The following is a 15,422-nucleotide window of genomic DNA, read 5'->3' as shown; positions in this document are numbered from 1 at the left end:
CACTACAACCAAAGTTCCAACACAGAGACTGTCAGTGGCAGAGGGACTCTGCGGCAGTGAAAAGAGGTAATACAGAAGATAATAAAGGCAAGTCTGAAAGTTAAACCCCACCTATAATAAACACTTACAGTAAGTTAAACCAGCAATGACATCCATCTAAGTAACAGAGAAATAAGTCATCTACCATAATAAAATAACTAAGGAACAGCATCAAGTCCATGCGGTGCTCAAATTTACAACCTTTACGTCCATAAGATTTTAGCTGCTGTACAAAAAGGAAATAATTATTTACACGCACATTTGTATTACATAATATATATGTATAGTTAATGGAGTTATGCCAATTTACACCAACTGAGGAGCTGGCCGTGTGCGTGCATATGTGTAAATATTCTCTTTTCAAACATTGTCTAAAATCATGTAAGCAATGAGGTTTTATATGGTCCACATTCTTCAGACCCTGGGCCAGTAAATCTGCCATCTTTGAAAACTGTTTGTTCAGTTCTGCCTCATTCTTGTCAATCATTTCATAGCAGCATGTTGCAAGCTACATTTCCACAGTATTTTCACTCAAGTATCTCAGAGCTCTTTCCACAAACAAAGAGTCCAAACTGTAAAAGCTCAGCTGCATTTGCATTTAAAAAGCCGGACTGGCACTGCAAAAGGCAGATTTCCAACTTCCTTTTTGAAGATAATGAAGATAAAGTCAGGATGTAATAGTAGTGTATACTCTTTTAGTGAACATTTCAATGTGCATTTTAGTTTCCTCGGTAATGTTTAAATATTGTGCCACCCACTAATGCTGATGAAGTTAGGATTCCATCAGCATTTCCATTAAAACCCCTGAATTCACATTATCTGGTTTTATAAAGTATCCATAAAATATGATCATGCTGGAAATAATAAAAAAATATCTTCCATGACTGACAGTACCCTCTTTTCCCACCAGGGAGAAAAGGCTGATCAGCACCTTGCAGTATCAAGCTGTAAAGTAATAATGTTATGGTGAAAGATACTAATGGCTCGCACACGAGAGATCATTGATACATAAGCACACAGCATGAAACTATCCATAGAAAGAGTTTGAGATGCCACAAAGCAACTGCCCTTAACTGTTGTTAAGGGTACTACTGCATGAGTTAGGGTACTCTTCTTTGTACGGTCTGTTAGGCCTTTCTGAGGCCAGCTCTACACTAGAAACTTTTGCTGATATAGGAAAATCACTCAGGGGGTGATTTTTTAAGACATTTCTTTACTGGAAGAAGCCCTAATGTAGACACAGTATACCAGCATATTAGTGCATTATAGCTTATTTTGCTCACGGGGAAGCAGCATAAGCTATACTGGTAAAAGCATTTTTCTGCTGGTATAAACTGCACCTACACTAGGAATGTACTACACCACACTATCAGCGTAGCTATCCCAGCACACCTTTTCTACTGTAAACGTAGCCTGAGCCGCTTTTGTTTTGCAGAAGCGGCTACACAAAAGGAAGGCTAATGGCCTGCCACCTTTCCAGCCCATTCATTTGAGGGGAGCCTTTGGACTTGAGGTTTACTGGGTGTAAAGTGAAGAGGCAGCAGGAGAAAAATGGGACCATAGTATGTTTAAGCAGTTGGATACTGTGTGAGTCTTGGAGAGAGACGGGGCCAAGGCAGCTGCTTCTTGGACCAAGGCAGTAGTGCCTGATCTGCGGTTCCCGCAGAAGAGAGCTGCCCATGTGCAATTTCCTGGCACTGCTAGTCAAGGGAACCAGACTCGTATATTTTATACATAGGTGTTTTCTTAGCAGAATTTGTCTGACTTCATGTCACTAACTTCTGCTCTAAACGGGCACCTTCCCAACAAAGCTCCCAAATCTGCTTTGTCTTGGCAAAGGGGCAACAACAATGAAATGTACTATTTAACCTTATTCCTCCCTTTCCAAAGTTTCCCCCAGTCTTGGGTTGGATGTCAAGAATATTAGCTGGTTCCTACCATTCTCTACAATCTTGTGGAGGGGAAAGCTGGCCTAGCATGGACTGACGCCATCTGCTTGTTTAGCTTTTAATTAGTCAAAATGTTCAAGTTTGAAAAAATATCTGCAGCATATAGACAATATTCATTATTCTTCAGAACATGTGCTCAACACTGTGAGCCCAGTCTTGTGTTATAACAAACCCACTGACGTGCCAAGTTACAGATACAGCATGGTGTCAATGCGAGAGCCTCGTATATTTCTGTTAACTATGGGGAGCACTGCACTGCAAGCTGCTGCTACAATACTGCTGTATAGAACATTATTCACTGAGCATCCCTCAGTGCTGTACAACCAAATCTGAATTAGAACCCTTAGTTTAATGTCAGTGCTAAGGTTATCGCCTGCCCTATTTTACCTTACTCAGGGCTTGTCTACACTTGAAACTCTGCAGCGGCACTGCTACAGGGCTTCAGTATAGACATTACCTATGCTGACGGGAGAGCTTCTCCCATCACTGTGATTAATCCATCTCCCCGAGAGGTGGTAGCTAGGGCCACAGAAGAAATCTTCTGTTGACCTAATGCTATCTACATGGGGATTTAGGTCGGCTTAACTATGTCACCCAGGGGTGTGTGGATTTTTCCAGGGGTGAGGAATGTAGCTGGGTCAATCTAATTCTCTAGTGTACACCAGCCCTTAGTCTCTGTCACACTGTCCCAATTTTTGTACTCTTTCTCCTGCTGATGTTCTGCTCTTACATTGCCTCTAACATCAACTGCTTGCTCTTTCCCTGTCCTTCCCTCTCCATCCCCATTCCTATTGTTCTTTCCTCTCCCCTTGTTCCCATCTGCAGTCTTCTCTAACAAATCAAGTCCACCCTATTCCTGGTCACCAGTCTTTCTCCTATCGGCCTTCTGTCCAACTTCATTGTCATCATTAGTAGTATTTATTATTGTATTATTGTAGCGCCCTGGAGCCCCAGTCACGGGCCAGGATCCTATGGTGCTAGGTGCTGTACCAACACAGAACAATGAGACAGTCCCTCCCTCAAAGAGCTTACTTCTTGATCACTCTGAAGTCACTCCATAGAATGCAGAGCTCCCTACAAATGGCAACTTTGGGATTGACTGTGGCATTTCTTTTCTCCAAATGGCAGGAGGCTCTTCATTCAACTTGGCTTCTCTGCACTTGTACAGGCATCAGGGACAATATGCAGCACACTGTTCCCAGGGAGATGTCCCTGGCTAATGAACAGGAGCAACAAACAGGGAAGCTTTGCGAGAGAATTTTCCAGGTGAAGGAGGAGAGACTATGTGACAGGACAAACCTGTTGTGCCCATTTTGGTGCAGTTAGACAAAGATATGGCCCTTCGTTTTCATTTTCACCAAAAAGTCCCCAGGTTTTACAAATAGTAGTATTCAGATGTTACCAATTTCCACACAATTTTGTGCCAGTCAAGTACCTGAAAAGCACTAATTACACTAAGAAAATCTAATCCATTACTTTAGGTGGATATGTTTATGTTAATAATAAATTAGTCCAAGTATAAATGCAAGGCTGCCTGTTAAAGTAAAGCAATGTAGTGAAAGATACAGATGCATATGCATATGTGTATGTACTGTTAATGCACAGTTCATGAAATGTATCACAGCATTAACCTGCTTTGACTTTGAATACTCTTACATTTCTCTATTTGTTGCTTTTTTCTGTCCTTCTGTCCTCCAATATTTACCCTGGAAATTGTGAAGTTAATTTTAATTTTTTCAAATAACACTGTCAAGTTCTTGGCAATTTTTAACAAAATAAAAGCTAAATACAAAGCAGCATGGTCAGAGTGGAGCTCGAAGAAATATATTTTAAAAGCTGCCTTTACTCATTAACTAAATTCAGACTTTGGTCTCATGCCTCATATCAGAAAAACCTTATCAAAATATTCACAGGCACAGTACAATAAACACAGCAGACTCCATGACTCTGTTTCTTCTCTTCCACCCCAGTAAACCCCTAAAATATAATTTTTACCACAAAAGAACTTTGGCAGTTTATAGCTCTGGAGCCGCTGTGTGTGTAGCAATACAGCTGGCGAGTACAGGACACAGGCTATGTTGTCACCCACAAGCCATTTAAACCAAGAGTGAGCCCAGAACAGAAGGTAAGGGCAAATTGAGAAGAAACCTCATAACTTGTGCTGTGGAAAGGCCTGCACTCTGTATTGCCTCAGTTTACGGCGTAAGACCTTCCATAGATTAAACATTTTAAAAAATAACTTCTTTCTGGTATGATTTAGAACCTGTAACTTTACTACATACCAATACACTGTGGCTTACTACCTACAGGATACTAGACCGAGTTTATTGCCCTGTGTAAAGGCAAAAAGAAAAGGAGTACTTGTGGCACCTTAGAGACTAACCAATTTATTTGAGCATGAGCTTTCGTGAGCTACAGCTCACTTCATCGGATGCATACCGTGGAAACTGCAGCAGACTTTATATACACACAGAGAATATGAAACAATACCTCCTCCCACCCCACTGTCCTGCTGGTAATAGCTTATAGATAATAGATAAGCTATTACCAGCAGGACAGTGGGGTGGGAGGAGGTATTGTTTCATATTCTCTGTGTGTATATAAAGTCTGCTGCAGTTTCCACGGTATGCATCCGATGAAGTGAGCTGTAGCTCACGAAAGCTCATGCTCAAATAAATTGGTTAGTCTCTAAGGTGCCACAAGTACTCCTTTTCTTTTTGCGAATACAGACTAACACGGCTGTTACTCTGAAACCTGTGTAAAGGCAGTGTCCACCACCCACCACCCAAGAACATCCCAGCAAAAGGAAATGGGACTTAGAGAGGGGAAAATCTGCACCCCCTCCTTTACGAGATTTACAGATTACTCACCCCCCGCCCTCTAGGAGCCGCCCAATCCCCACCCACCTGCTGGGGTAGGGTACCAGGTGATCAACACTTGCTCTGTCTCTGCTTCTCCCAGCAGTTGGAACCCAGATGTTGGGAGTCTGCATGGGAAATGAGGTCTTTCTCCCCCTTCCTCCTCTGCACTGACATGTCAGCCAAGATCTGGCCCTCAATAAATATATTTAACAGGTCTGTTCTTCCCCCCGGCCCCACTTCCAAGCAGACAGGCAAGATTTCTCAGCCCCTGAAAATAAGAGCAGGCCAGGCATAATGAATTTCCAGTAGGGATTTACTTTGCTTATAGACATTCCTCCACTTGGCCTACATTGCACTGATGAAGCTTGTTAATAGGGGCAATTTCCTGTGCTCTCAGGATATCTGTATTCAGCGGAATGGTTTGATGGCATAGCCAGTGGGGCAAGATACAATACAATGTGAAACAGTAAGTGGGCTACTTTCTACAAACAAGATCATCTCTTTTAACAGTATACCATATGGTAATTGGTTTCAGTTGTGTTAGCTACAGCATGCCTGCACAGATTTGATTTGGTGCAAAGAAAATGCACCTTGGAAGATATATACATTTGTGGATCACATCTGAATGTAAGCGAGCTCCACAATACTTCTACAATGAATGTCAATACCTTCTAATTTATAGGCAAGAGGATAAAAATAGACAAAATGCTCCAGAAAATGATCTCTAACTCAAATGGAGATTTTCTTCTCCAGCAATTAAACAAACTGGGGAATGTTATCCAACAGTGACGCTGATTAACAAAAATAAAGCCACTGCACTACTGCAAATTTCTTCACCATGCTTATTGGGGCACAGAGCAGTACACCAGCGCTCAGCCTGTCTTGTTTTTCTTTTTCTAAACTTTGCCACAAATCCATTATGGAATATAACTGTTTACATAAGGAACACTAAATACATTCAAAGCCAAACACACATTCAAATTCCTTGACAAAAGTAAGCTGCAGCATTATAGGAATTTCTTCACTGAAACACAAATTTGTGATTATAGTTTCACATAACAATGAACCATGGGCACACACTGCTTGTTCTCACTCTCCTTTTCCAAGTAACATATCAAATCTTCTCCCCTTTAAAGAAGGTGACCCCTTCTTTTAAAAAAAACAAAAACAACTCACTTGCTAAGTGTTGTATCAGCAACATTTTGAAAATAAAAACAAAACATTTAATTCTGAAAGCTGATTAAAACCTTTAGGAGTTTGGGAGGCATAGGGGAAGTAGCCACTGGTGTGGAATAATTACACAGTCATTTTCTTCCTCGGATTAAAAACAGAGATGATAATCACTCTTCACAGACTAGACAGATCTATTTCATAGACTATTTTATAACAGGAATTTTAGGTTGAATTATTCTTCCATTACAATAAATACTTCAAATGAGATTTAACTTCCCAATTCCAACTCTAAAAAAGTCTAAACAATAAACAAAATTACTTCTGTCACACTTTATTACACTGCAGTGATTTTTTAAGTTAAATCATTTGTCTAAAATGAAAATTAGTTATATTTATACAAATTCTACCTTCTATCTGCCATTAATTGTAACTGTAAGCTCAATTCTGGAAGAAGTTACATGATTTTGCAAATAATGGAGGAAGTTAGCTAAAGCCACTTAGGGCCTGATCCAAACCCCACTGAAGTCAAGGGAAAGACTCCAGTTGACTTTGATGGTCATTGGCTAGAGCCCTTATGAAGCATTTCATTTTTTGAGAACACAAGGGGGTAGGTAAATTACCATGTTTCCCGTAGTAGTTTTCTTCTTCCCTGGCCATATCACTGCTTCCTGATCAGTTTAGCAAGCTATGTCTAAGAGGGGTATTAACTGCAGACTTCTGTGCTGGAAGCAGTTTCCCCAGTACGCTTAATCCACAAAAGTACTATTCAACCAAGTTTAAAAATAAAGCTGCTTGGAGTGGCATAGGCTCCTCCAGTAGGAATGGAAACTTACAAGGGAGGGAGGGCTTTCTGCTAATAGAAAAATGATATCACCCACTGCTCCACCTACCTACTCCAGACCAGTCTGGGACTATACATGTCACAGAGTAAAGGGAAGCTCTCTTAAAGCTCTTATATTTATAGGGGGAAAACACACAAAGTTTCATTGGATGAGAGTTCATCTGAGAAAATGAGAGTGGGGATCAAAGTCAGGCTACCTGCAAAAGAGCAACAGACGTACAACTAATACTATGGAGCCTCTACCAAACTGGAAAAAGAATCAGTGACAGAAACTGGCAACACATGGCAAAATAAGAAGTCTTTGGGAAGATATAATTGATCGACATACCCAGCAAAGAAAGAGTAAGGGAGGTCACAAAGGTGCAAATTCTGCTGTTCTTGGGCAAATCTCTGTGTGTGTGTGTACACACTTCTCTTGCTATTACATACCATGTATACTCTATGCAAATCTATATTATATAGATACACACACTCTAACACACACATACAGAATTTTTTAAAAAAATCTGGAAGTAACAGCTATAATTCCATGATGTCTTTTTTGGTGCTATGGGGCTTGATAGTGGAAATCAAAATGAGACTCTCAGTTAAGCATGGCCCATACATTTGGCAGAAAAAATTTCTATGATGAGTGCCGATGTTAATTTACTGTGGATTTCAAAAGATTTTCATTTTCATCAATTCCAGGTGAGTGGAGAGTAGCGGCTTTCAGATCTCCTGGAATAATTTATTCCACTCACTATTCCACAGTTATCTTGCTTTGATATAGTAAAAATTTTATCTGTGTAGAAAGAAAATGTTGCTGTTAACTACTTGCAGTGTGGAGGGTTTTTATATATGGCAATTAATGTTGGGGGGGTTGTTTGGGAGGTTTTGTTTCTTTTTTTAGGGGTGCTGTTAGATCTGAAAAAATACTCTGTGTTTTTAACTCTGGAAGACAGCTTGAAAATACCATCCCTTAAATTGCAATATCTTTTCTATTAATTATTTATTGATAGGGTGTTAGTGCCCAGAAAGTGTACGGTACTCCCCAAACACAGAGGAACAGACAGCACTATTAACTTCTGGGAGTTAGAGATACCCTGCAATACCAAGGATTAATTTGGGGTCCTATGGAGATTTGTGATTCATAGCCCCCACCATAGTACATCTGTCTGCTTTTAGTCTCAAAGTACCCAAAGGTGCACATTTGACTTATGACATGACAACAGGGTTAATAGAACTATGCAAACATTAGTGAGCAGCTGGACATGTGTCAAGTGATAATTGCTACAAAAAGTTAACTAGTTTTATTTATAACTACGAGGCTGAATGGGAAAATAGTTGAAAACCTGAAGGTAATGATCTATGGATACTACTCTACTTTAATGGAGAATATTAAAATGAAGCCCTGATTAACTGAATTGATGTCCCAGAAAGCCAGATGACATTCAGATATGCTGATTTGATAATGGTCCTGAGGGTATGGATACATTTGAACTCATAGTTTCATTTACTGTCTTCACCTTGCAGGCATAACTCCTGTAGGTGTCAGTGGGCTGCGTCCTCCCCTTCCCCCGCCTCCCTCCGGGCTAGCACATTCAATGCTGACAATGTATTTGAGCAATGTATAGACCTGAAAACGTCTCCTCTGGCTGGCTCCACAAATGCAGCTCTTTGGAGCCAAAAGGAAAGACTCTTAGAGGAATCCCACAGACCTCATGAAAAGCAGGTAAGTGTCAATACTTAAAACATTTTTTTAAAAAATCTATTTTTGTTTCTGTAGTGGCTAAGGCCTTGGCAACTTCAGAAAAAAAACTGTCAATGGAAAGGTGGCATTGAACCCATAGGAAAGGTTTGCTCTCCTTAATATTAAATTTATTTTCTCCTGGTTTTCCCTTACTACAGCACGTACAGTACTTTAAAGGACAAACCTGGTCCTGCAGACCCTGGACAGGAAACCCAGTAAGAACATAAGAACGGCCATACTGAGTCAGACCAAGGTCCATCTAGCCCAATATCCTGTCTTCCGATAGCGGCCAATGCCAGGCGCCACAGAGGGAATGAACAGAACAGGTAATCATCAAGTGATCCATTCCCTGTCGCCCATTCCCAAACTCTGGCAAACAGAGGCTAGGGACACCATCCCTGCCCATCCTGGCTAATAGCCATTAATGGACCTATTCCCAAACTCTGGCAAACAGAGGCTAGGGACACCATCCCTGCCCATCCTGGCTAATAGCCATTAATGGACCTAACCTCCATGAATTTATTTAGTTCTTTTTTTAACCCTGTTGTAGTCTTGGCCTTCACAACATTCTCTGGCAAAGAGTTCCACAGGTTGACTGTGCGCTGTGTGAAAAAATACTTCCTTTTGTTTGTTTTAAACCTGCCGCCTATTAATTTCATTTGGTGACCCCCGGCTCTTGTGTTATGAGAAGGTGTAAATAACACTTCCTTATTTACTTTTTCCACACCAGTCATGATTTTATAGACTATCATATCCCCCCTTAGTCCTCTTTTTTCCCCAAGTTGAAAAGTCCTAGTCTTATTAATCTCTCATCATATGGCTGCCATTCCATACTCCTAATCATTTTTGTTGCCCTTTTCTGAACCTTTTTCCAAGTCCAATATATCATTTTTGAGATGGGGCGACCACATCTGCATGCAGTATTCAAGATGTGGGTGTACCATGGATTTATGTAGAGGCAATATGATATTTTCTGTCTTATATCTATCCCTTTCTTAATGATTTCCAACATTCTGTTCGCTTTTTGACTGCCATTGCACACTGAGTGGATGTTTTCAGAGAACTATCCACAATGACTTCAAGATCCCTTTCTTGAGTGGTAACAGATAATTTAGACCCCATTATTTTATATCTATAGTTGGGATTATGTTTTCCAATGTGCATTACTTTGCATTTATCAACATTGAATTTCATCTGCCACTTTGTTGCCCGGTCCCAGTTTTGAGAGATCCTTTTGTAGCTCTTTGCAATCTGCATGGGACTGAACTATCTTGAGTAGTTTTGTATCATCTGCAAATTTTGCCACCTCACTGTTTACCCCTTTTCCCAGATCATTTATGAATATGCTGAATAGGACTGTGCCCAGTACAGATCCCAGGGAGACACCACTATCTACCTCTCTCCATTCTGAAAACTGACCATTTATTCCAACCCTTTGTCTCTTATCTTTTAACCAGTTAGCAATCCATGAGAGAACCTTCCCTCTTATCCCATGACTGCTTACTTTGCTTAAGAGGGCCCTTAAGGGTCTTTGGTGAGGGCCCTTGTCAAAGGCTTTCTGAAAATTTAAACACACTATATCCACTGGATCCCCCTTGTCCACATGCTTGTTGATTCCCTCAAAGAATTCTAGTAGATTGGTGAGGCATTATTTCCCTTTACAAATATCATGTTGATTCTTCCCCAACAAATTATGTTCATCTATGTGTCTGACCATTTTGTTCTTTACTATAGTTTCAAACAGTTTGCCCAGTACTGAAGTCAGGCTTACTGGCCTATAATTACTGGGGTCACCTCTGGAGCCCTTTTTAAAAATTGGCGTCACATTAGCTATCCTTCAGTCATTTGGTACAGAAGCTGATTTAAATGATAGGTTAAAGACTACAGTTAGTAGGCCTACAATTTCACGTTTGAGTTCCTTCAGAACTCTTGGGTGAATACCATCTAGTACTGGTGCCTTATTACTGTTTAGTTTATCAATTTGTTCCAAAACTTCCTCTAATGACACCTCAATGTGGGACAGTTCCTCAGATTTGTCACCTAAAAAGAATGGCTCAGGTTTGGGAATCTCCCTCACATCCTCAACCATGAAGACCAACAGAATTCATTTAGTTTCTCCGCAATGGCCTTGAGTGCTCCGTTAGCATCTCGATCATCCAGTGATCCCACTGGTTGTTTAGCAGGCTTCCTGCTTCTGATGTTGTCAAGGTTCCTTCCCCACTCTGAACTCTAGGGTACAGATGTGGGGACCTGCATGAAAGACCCCCTACGCTTATTCTTACCAGCTTAGGTTAAAAACTTCCCCAAGGTACAAACTTTGCCTTGCCTTTGAACCCTATGCTGCCACCACCAAACGTTTTAAACAAAGAACAGGGAAAGAGCCCGCTTGGAGACGTCATTCCCCAAAAATATCCCCCCAAGCCCTACACCCCCTTTCCTGGGGAAGGCTTGATAAACATCCTCCCCAATTTGCATAGGTGAACACAGACACAAACCCTTAGATCTTAAGAACAATGAAAAAGCAATCAGGATCTTAAAAGAAGAATTTTAATTAAAGAAAAAGTAAAAGAATCACTTCTGTAAAATCAGGATGGTAAATACCTTACAGGGTAATCAGATTCAAAACACAGAGAATCCCTCTAGGCAAAACCTTAAGTTACAAAAAGACACAAAAACAGGAATATACATTCCATTCAGCACAGCTTATACACCAGCCATTTAAACAAAAGAAAATCTAACGCATTTCTAGCTAGATTGCTTACTAACTTTTTACAGGAGTTCTAGAGAGCATTCCTGACCTGGTCCCGGCAAAAGCATCACACAGATGCCTTTTTGCCTCTCACTGCTTCTCTTACTTTGTTGTTTAGCCACAGTGGCACTTTTTTGGTTCTCTTACTGTGTTTTTGAAATTTGGGGTATACATTAAGTTGAGCCTCTATTATGGTGTCTTTAAAAAGTTTCCATGCAGCTTGTAGGGATTTTACTTTTGGTGCTGTACCTTTTAATTTCTGTTTAACTAACCTCCTCATTTTTGCATAGTTTCCCTTTCTGAAATTAAATCCTACAGTCTTGGGCTGCTGTGGTGTTTTCCCTGCTACAGGGGTGTTAAATTTAATTATATTATGGTCACTATTACCAAGTGGTCCAGCTATATTCACCTCTTGGACCTGATCCTGGTCCAGCTATATTCACCTCTTGGACCTGATCCTGTGCTCAGCTTAGGACTTGTGGGTTCCAGAACTCGCTGCTCCAAGGAGCAGTCATTTGATGTGTCTCTGCACCCCATCCTGAGGTGACATGTACCCAGTCAATATGGGGATAGTTGAAATCCCCCATTATTATTATTATTTTTTTTAATAGCCTCTCTAATCTTCCTGAGCATTTCACAGTCACTATCACCATCCTGGTCAGGTGGTCAGTAATATATCTATATCTATATATATATAGATATCGCTATATTCTTATTATTTGAGCATGGAATTACTATCCATAGAGATTCTATAGTACAGTTTGGTTCATTTAAGATTTTTACTTCATTTGATTCTACGCTTTCTTTCCCATATAGTGCCACTCCCCAGCCAGCATGACCTGCTCTGTCCTTCCAATATATTTTGTACCCTGGTATTACTGTGTCCCATTGATTATCCTCATTCCACCAAGTTTCTGTGATGCCTATTATATCAATATCCTCATTTAATACAAGGCACTCTAGTTCACCCGTCTTATTATTTAGACTTCTAGATTTGGTAGAAGCGCACTTTAAAAACTTGTCACTTTTTAACTCTCTGCCATTACATGATGTAGTGCCATGGCACCCAGACCGTGGCCTCTGTAAGGAACCTAGAAGGCAGACGTGGACAGGAGTCTAGACAGGGCAATGGAGATCAGCGACAAGTTCTGAGAGCAGGACCAATGGCTTGCTGATATGAGAAGTGCTTCCCTGTGGAGAGGAAGTCTGAGAAAGAACCAGCAATCCTCCTGCATTCTTTCCCAGGAAAGGGGTGGAGGACTACTATGCACATGACATAAATCTGCCCTGTAGGGTTGCCAGCCTACCATCGCCCCTCTAACTGCCTTTCTCCACTTAACCCTTTAACTGAACAACCCTCTCCCAACATAACCAACTGCTTCACCAGACACCCACAAATACTAGTGTTGGGGGGGAAACAAAAAACTGTCTCCTAAAGGGTATGTGGAGATCTGCAAAAGGGGAGCAAAGTTAAGGTTGTGGTGCATGGTCAGTGGTGTATGGTAGCTGTGGCAATGTTAAGATGGATATAGGTGGGTGGAGGAGGAGAAAGTATGTACTCTTGGGTGTCTTTAATTTTAGTTTCTTTGCCTTTGGGGTGTGTAAGGTACACTGAATACGCGGCAACCCTCAATGCTTCACAAGCTTTTGTGTATTAATAGAGGGATCTGGACTGTGGACTCGCAATTTTTACATTTTTGAAATTCCAGTGACTTAACTGGAATTACTCCTGACTTATGCCCTTTGCATTGATTTCCAGCAGGCTTTGAATCAGGCTCTTACCCCAGTGTGAGCAAAAGGAGAATCAGCTCCATAGATTGTACAGTACTGGAATCCTTTGGCTTGAAATAAACTACAAAAATAAGCTATAATTATTATTATTATTATTCACACAGTTAAGCTAGCTGTTTCTACAGATTTTATATCTGCAAATCCAGATATCCATTCATAAGGAGAATCTTGTGGATGGTTACACACTTGCATGAGTTGGATTTAGAGCAATGTACATTCAAGAAAGTCAAATATGGATATAAGGATTCTTCCTCTTTTTTATTTTTCATTTTTTATTATTTTTTTTAAGTTTGACAAAAGTTTGGATTATTTCCAGGTAAGCACACAAGAGCAATGGCTCCTAACAGTTTACTATGTTTACTCAAAACTCCACACACACAAAACACACAAACTTTTTGCCTTGCACTCAGAACTCAAAATGCCAACGGTCCTATGACCCAGCTGTGAGCTAGAAAAACATTTGGGTACTGGCTTCCACAAGAACACATCAAAACACACCCACTTTTCTTCTAAAATGCCTATCTACTGTAGGGCCTGAATACTCTCATTTAGTTAACTTGCTGTACAGCCTGTAGGAATGCTGGAAACAAAATTGGATGTTTTATTCCGGTGCCTATAAAATGTTCCCACATTAATAGCTCTTAGATCATGATGCTAGTGCTTGTGATCTGGGAACAGACTAAAATGTCAGGGTGTATTTATGCATGCACCACATTCTGCTGTCTGTGAAATGGACTGATTGTTTATTTACTAACTGAAAACAAGATACTACATTCCGAAAAATAATTGTGCTTTTGCAGCCAGTTTTATTATGACAGAAAACATAACCCACAGCTGGCCAAATCCAAGCAGTTCCACCTAAGTCAGTGTGATTATTCACATGAGGAGGGAAAACACTAAATATCAGTCTTTTAATGACTTCTTCCCATCCTCCCTATTTAGTATGAAAGGAAAGAAGATAACTGAAAGGAGGCAGAGCAGGCAGGTTTTAGAAAATGCAAAGCCAAGATACTAACATGCCTGCAAAAAAGTTACAGACTCAGGAGCTTTCCCAGAAGGGGCTACTTTTGGATGTCCTCTCTAATAGATTCATCAGGTTTGTGTCATGGGGCTAAGAACTGGAGGAACCTTTTTTCTTTGTGAAGAAAACAACACAAGCACCAGCAGGGTCACCCAATGAAATTAATAGTGTGAAAGTAGAATGAATTATATTGAAATTATAATTCATTAAAGAAATGCTACTTGAAGGGTTTGTTGAAATATAGTTGTCAGGAAGAGAAACATTAAGGAGTGTGAGACAATGGGTCCTCAAACTAATTAACTTAGAGCTCCTACTGAGCTAGGAGATTGGTAAACGTTAGTATGCAAATAAGATATGTATGTATATTTGTCAGTTTCTGCTTTCTTTTGTCTCTTATGTTAAATTGGCTTTGGCTTAGCTGTATAAATAAGTTATCTTGAGCCTCAGAGAGTGGCTCACATCTGGGTGCGTTAGCAAAGCGCTTTGCTAATAAACAGAGTGGTCTGACAAATTATGTGAGTCCTGAATCTGACTTTGACAATACGCAGCAGGTTTAAAACAAACAAAAGGAAGTATTTCTTTACACAATGCACAGTGAACCTGTGGAACTCAATGCCAGGGGATGTTGTGAGGGACAAAACATAACAGGTTCAAAAAAGGAATTAGATAAGTTCCTAGAAAATAGGTTCATCAACAGCTATTAGCTAAGATAGTCAGGAATGCAACCCCATGCTCTCAGTGTCCCTAGCCTCTGACTGCCAGAAGCTGGGAGAGGACAACAGGGGATGGATTACTTGATGATTGCCCTGTTCTGTTCATTGCCTCTGAAGCACCTGGCATTGGTCACAGTCAGAAGACAGGATACTGGGCTACGTGGACCACTAGTCTGACCCAGTATGGCTGTTCTTATGAAATGGACATTTTAGGTTTCGGTATAACACATAAAAATACACAAAATGGGTTAAAGTTCACATTATGTTACCATAGATGTGAAATACAATACAAAATGCACTGTGAACAGCAGCCAGTGCAAACATGTCTGGTTTGTTTACTCTAGGTATTATGATATCTGCATTAGAAAATGAGCAAAAGAAATTGCAGCTGTTGTGTCAAATCTAAATGCTTGAAGTTGTTTTTATGAAATAATCTAGCCACACCTCCCTTTAGCCATGTACAGTATTTGAGAGTAAATTCCCAATGTGCAATCCTGGCTGGTATCTAGTTTCAGTTTTACTTGTGGTGAATGTGATTAAAACACCAATTCTGAAA

The 15,422-nt window shown here is 40.4% G+C and overlaps 1 protein-coding gene and 1 long non-coding RNA gene across 4 annotated transcripts in view; one reads left to right on the top strand and one right to left on the bottom strand.

Moving 5' to 3' along the window:
* SLC44A5 (solute carrier family 44 member 5) overlaps window positions 1–15,422 on the bottom strand; it is a 184,956-nt gene that overhangs the window by 86,008 nt on the left and 83,526 nt on the right. Inside the window, exon 1 of one of the 3 annotated variants that reach the window (XM_084637903.1) lies at window positions 6,643–6,815. The exons of the other annotated variants lie outside the window; for them this stretch is intronic. Coding sequence (XP_084494029.1) covers window positions 6,643–6,679 — 37 coding nt within the window. The 5' untranslated portion in view covers window positions 6,680–6,815. Of the gene's footprint in view, window positions 1–6,642; window positions 6,816–15,422 lie in introns of those variants that run through there. 3 annotated transcript variants of the gene reach the window in all.
* LOC311525606 overlaps window positions 6,961–15,422 on the top strand; it is an 80,665-nt gene continuing 72,203 nt past the window's right edge. The window contains exons 1-2 of the long non-coding RNA XR_014712822.1: window positions 6,961–7,205; window positions 8,376–8,574. This is a non-coding gene — a long non-coding RNA (uncharacterized lncRNA). The remainder of the gene's footprint in view (window positions 7,206–8,375; window positions 8,575–15,422) is intronic.

This window comes from Lepidochelys olivacea, assembly GCF_965140295.1.
Source record: "Lepidochelys olivacea isolate rLepOli2 genome assembly, chromosome: 8".
Lineage (NCBI taxonomy): Eukaryota > Metazoa > Chordata > Testudines > Cheloniidae > Lepidochelys > Lepidochelys olivacea.
The sequence above is the reverse complement of the archived record's forward strand: the minus strand, read 5'-3'. Positions and strand labels throughout refer to the sequence as shown.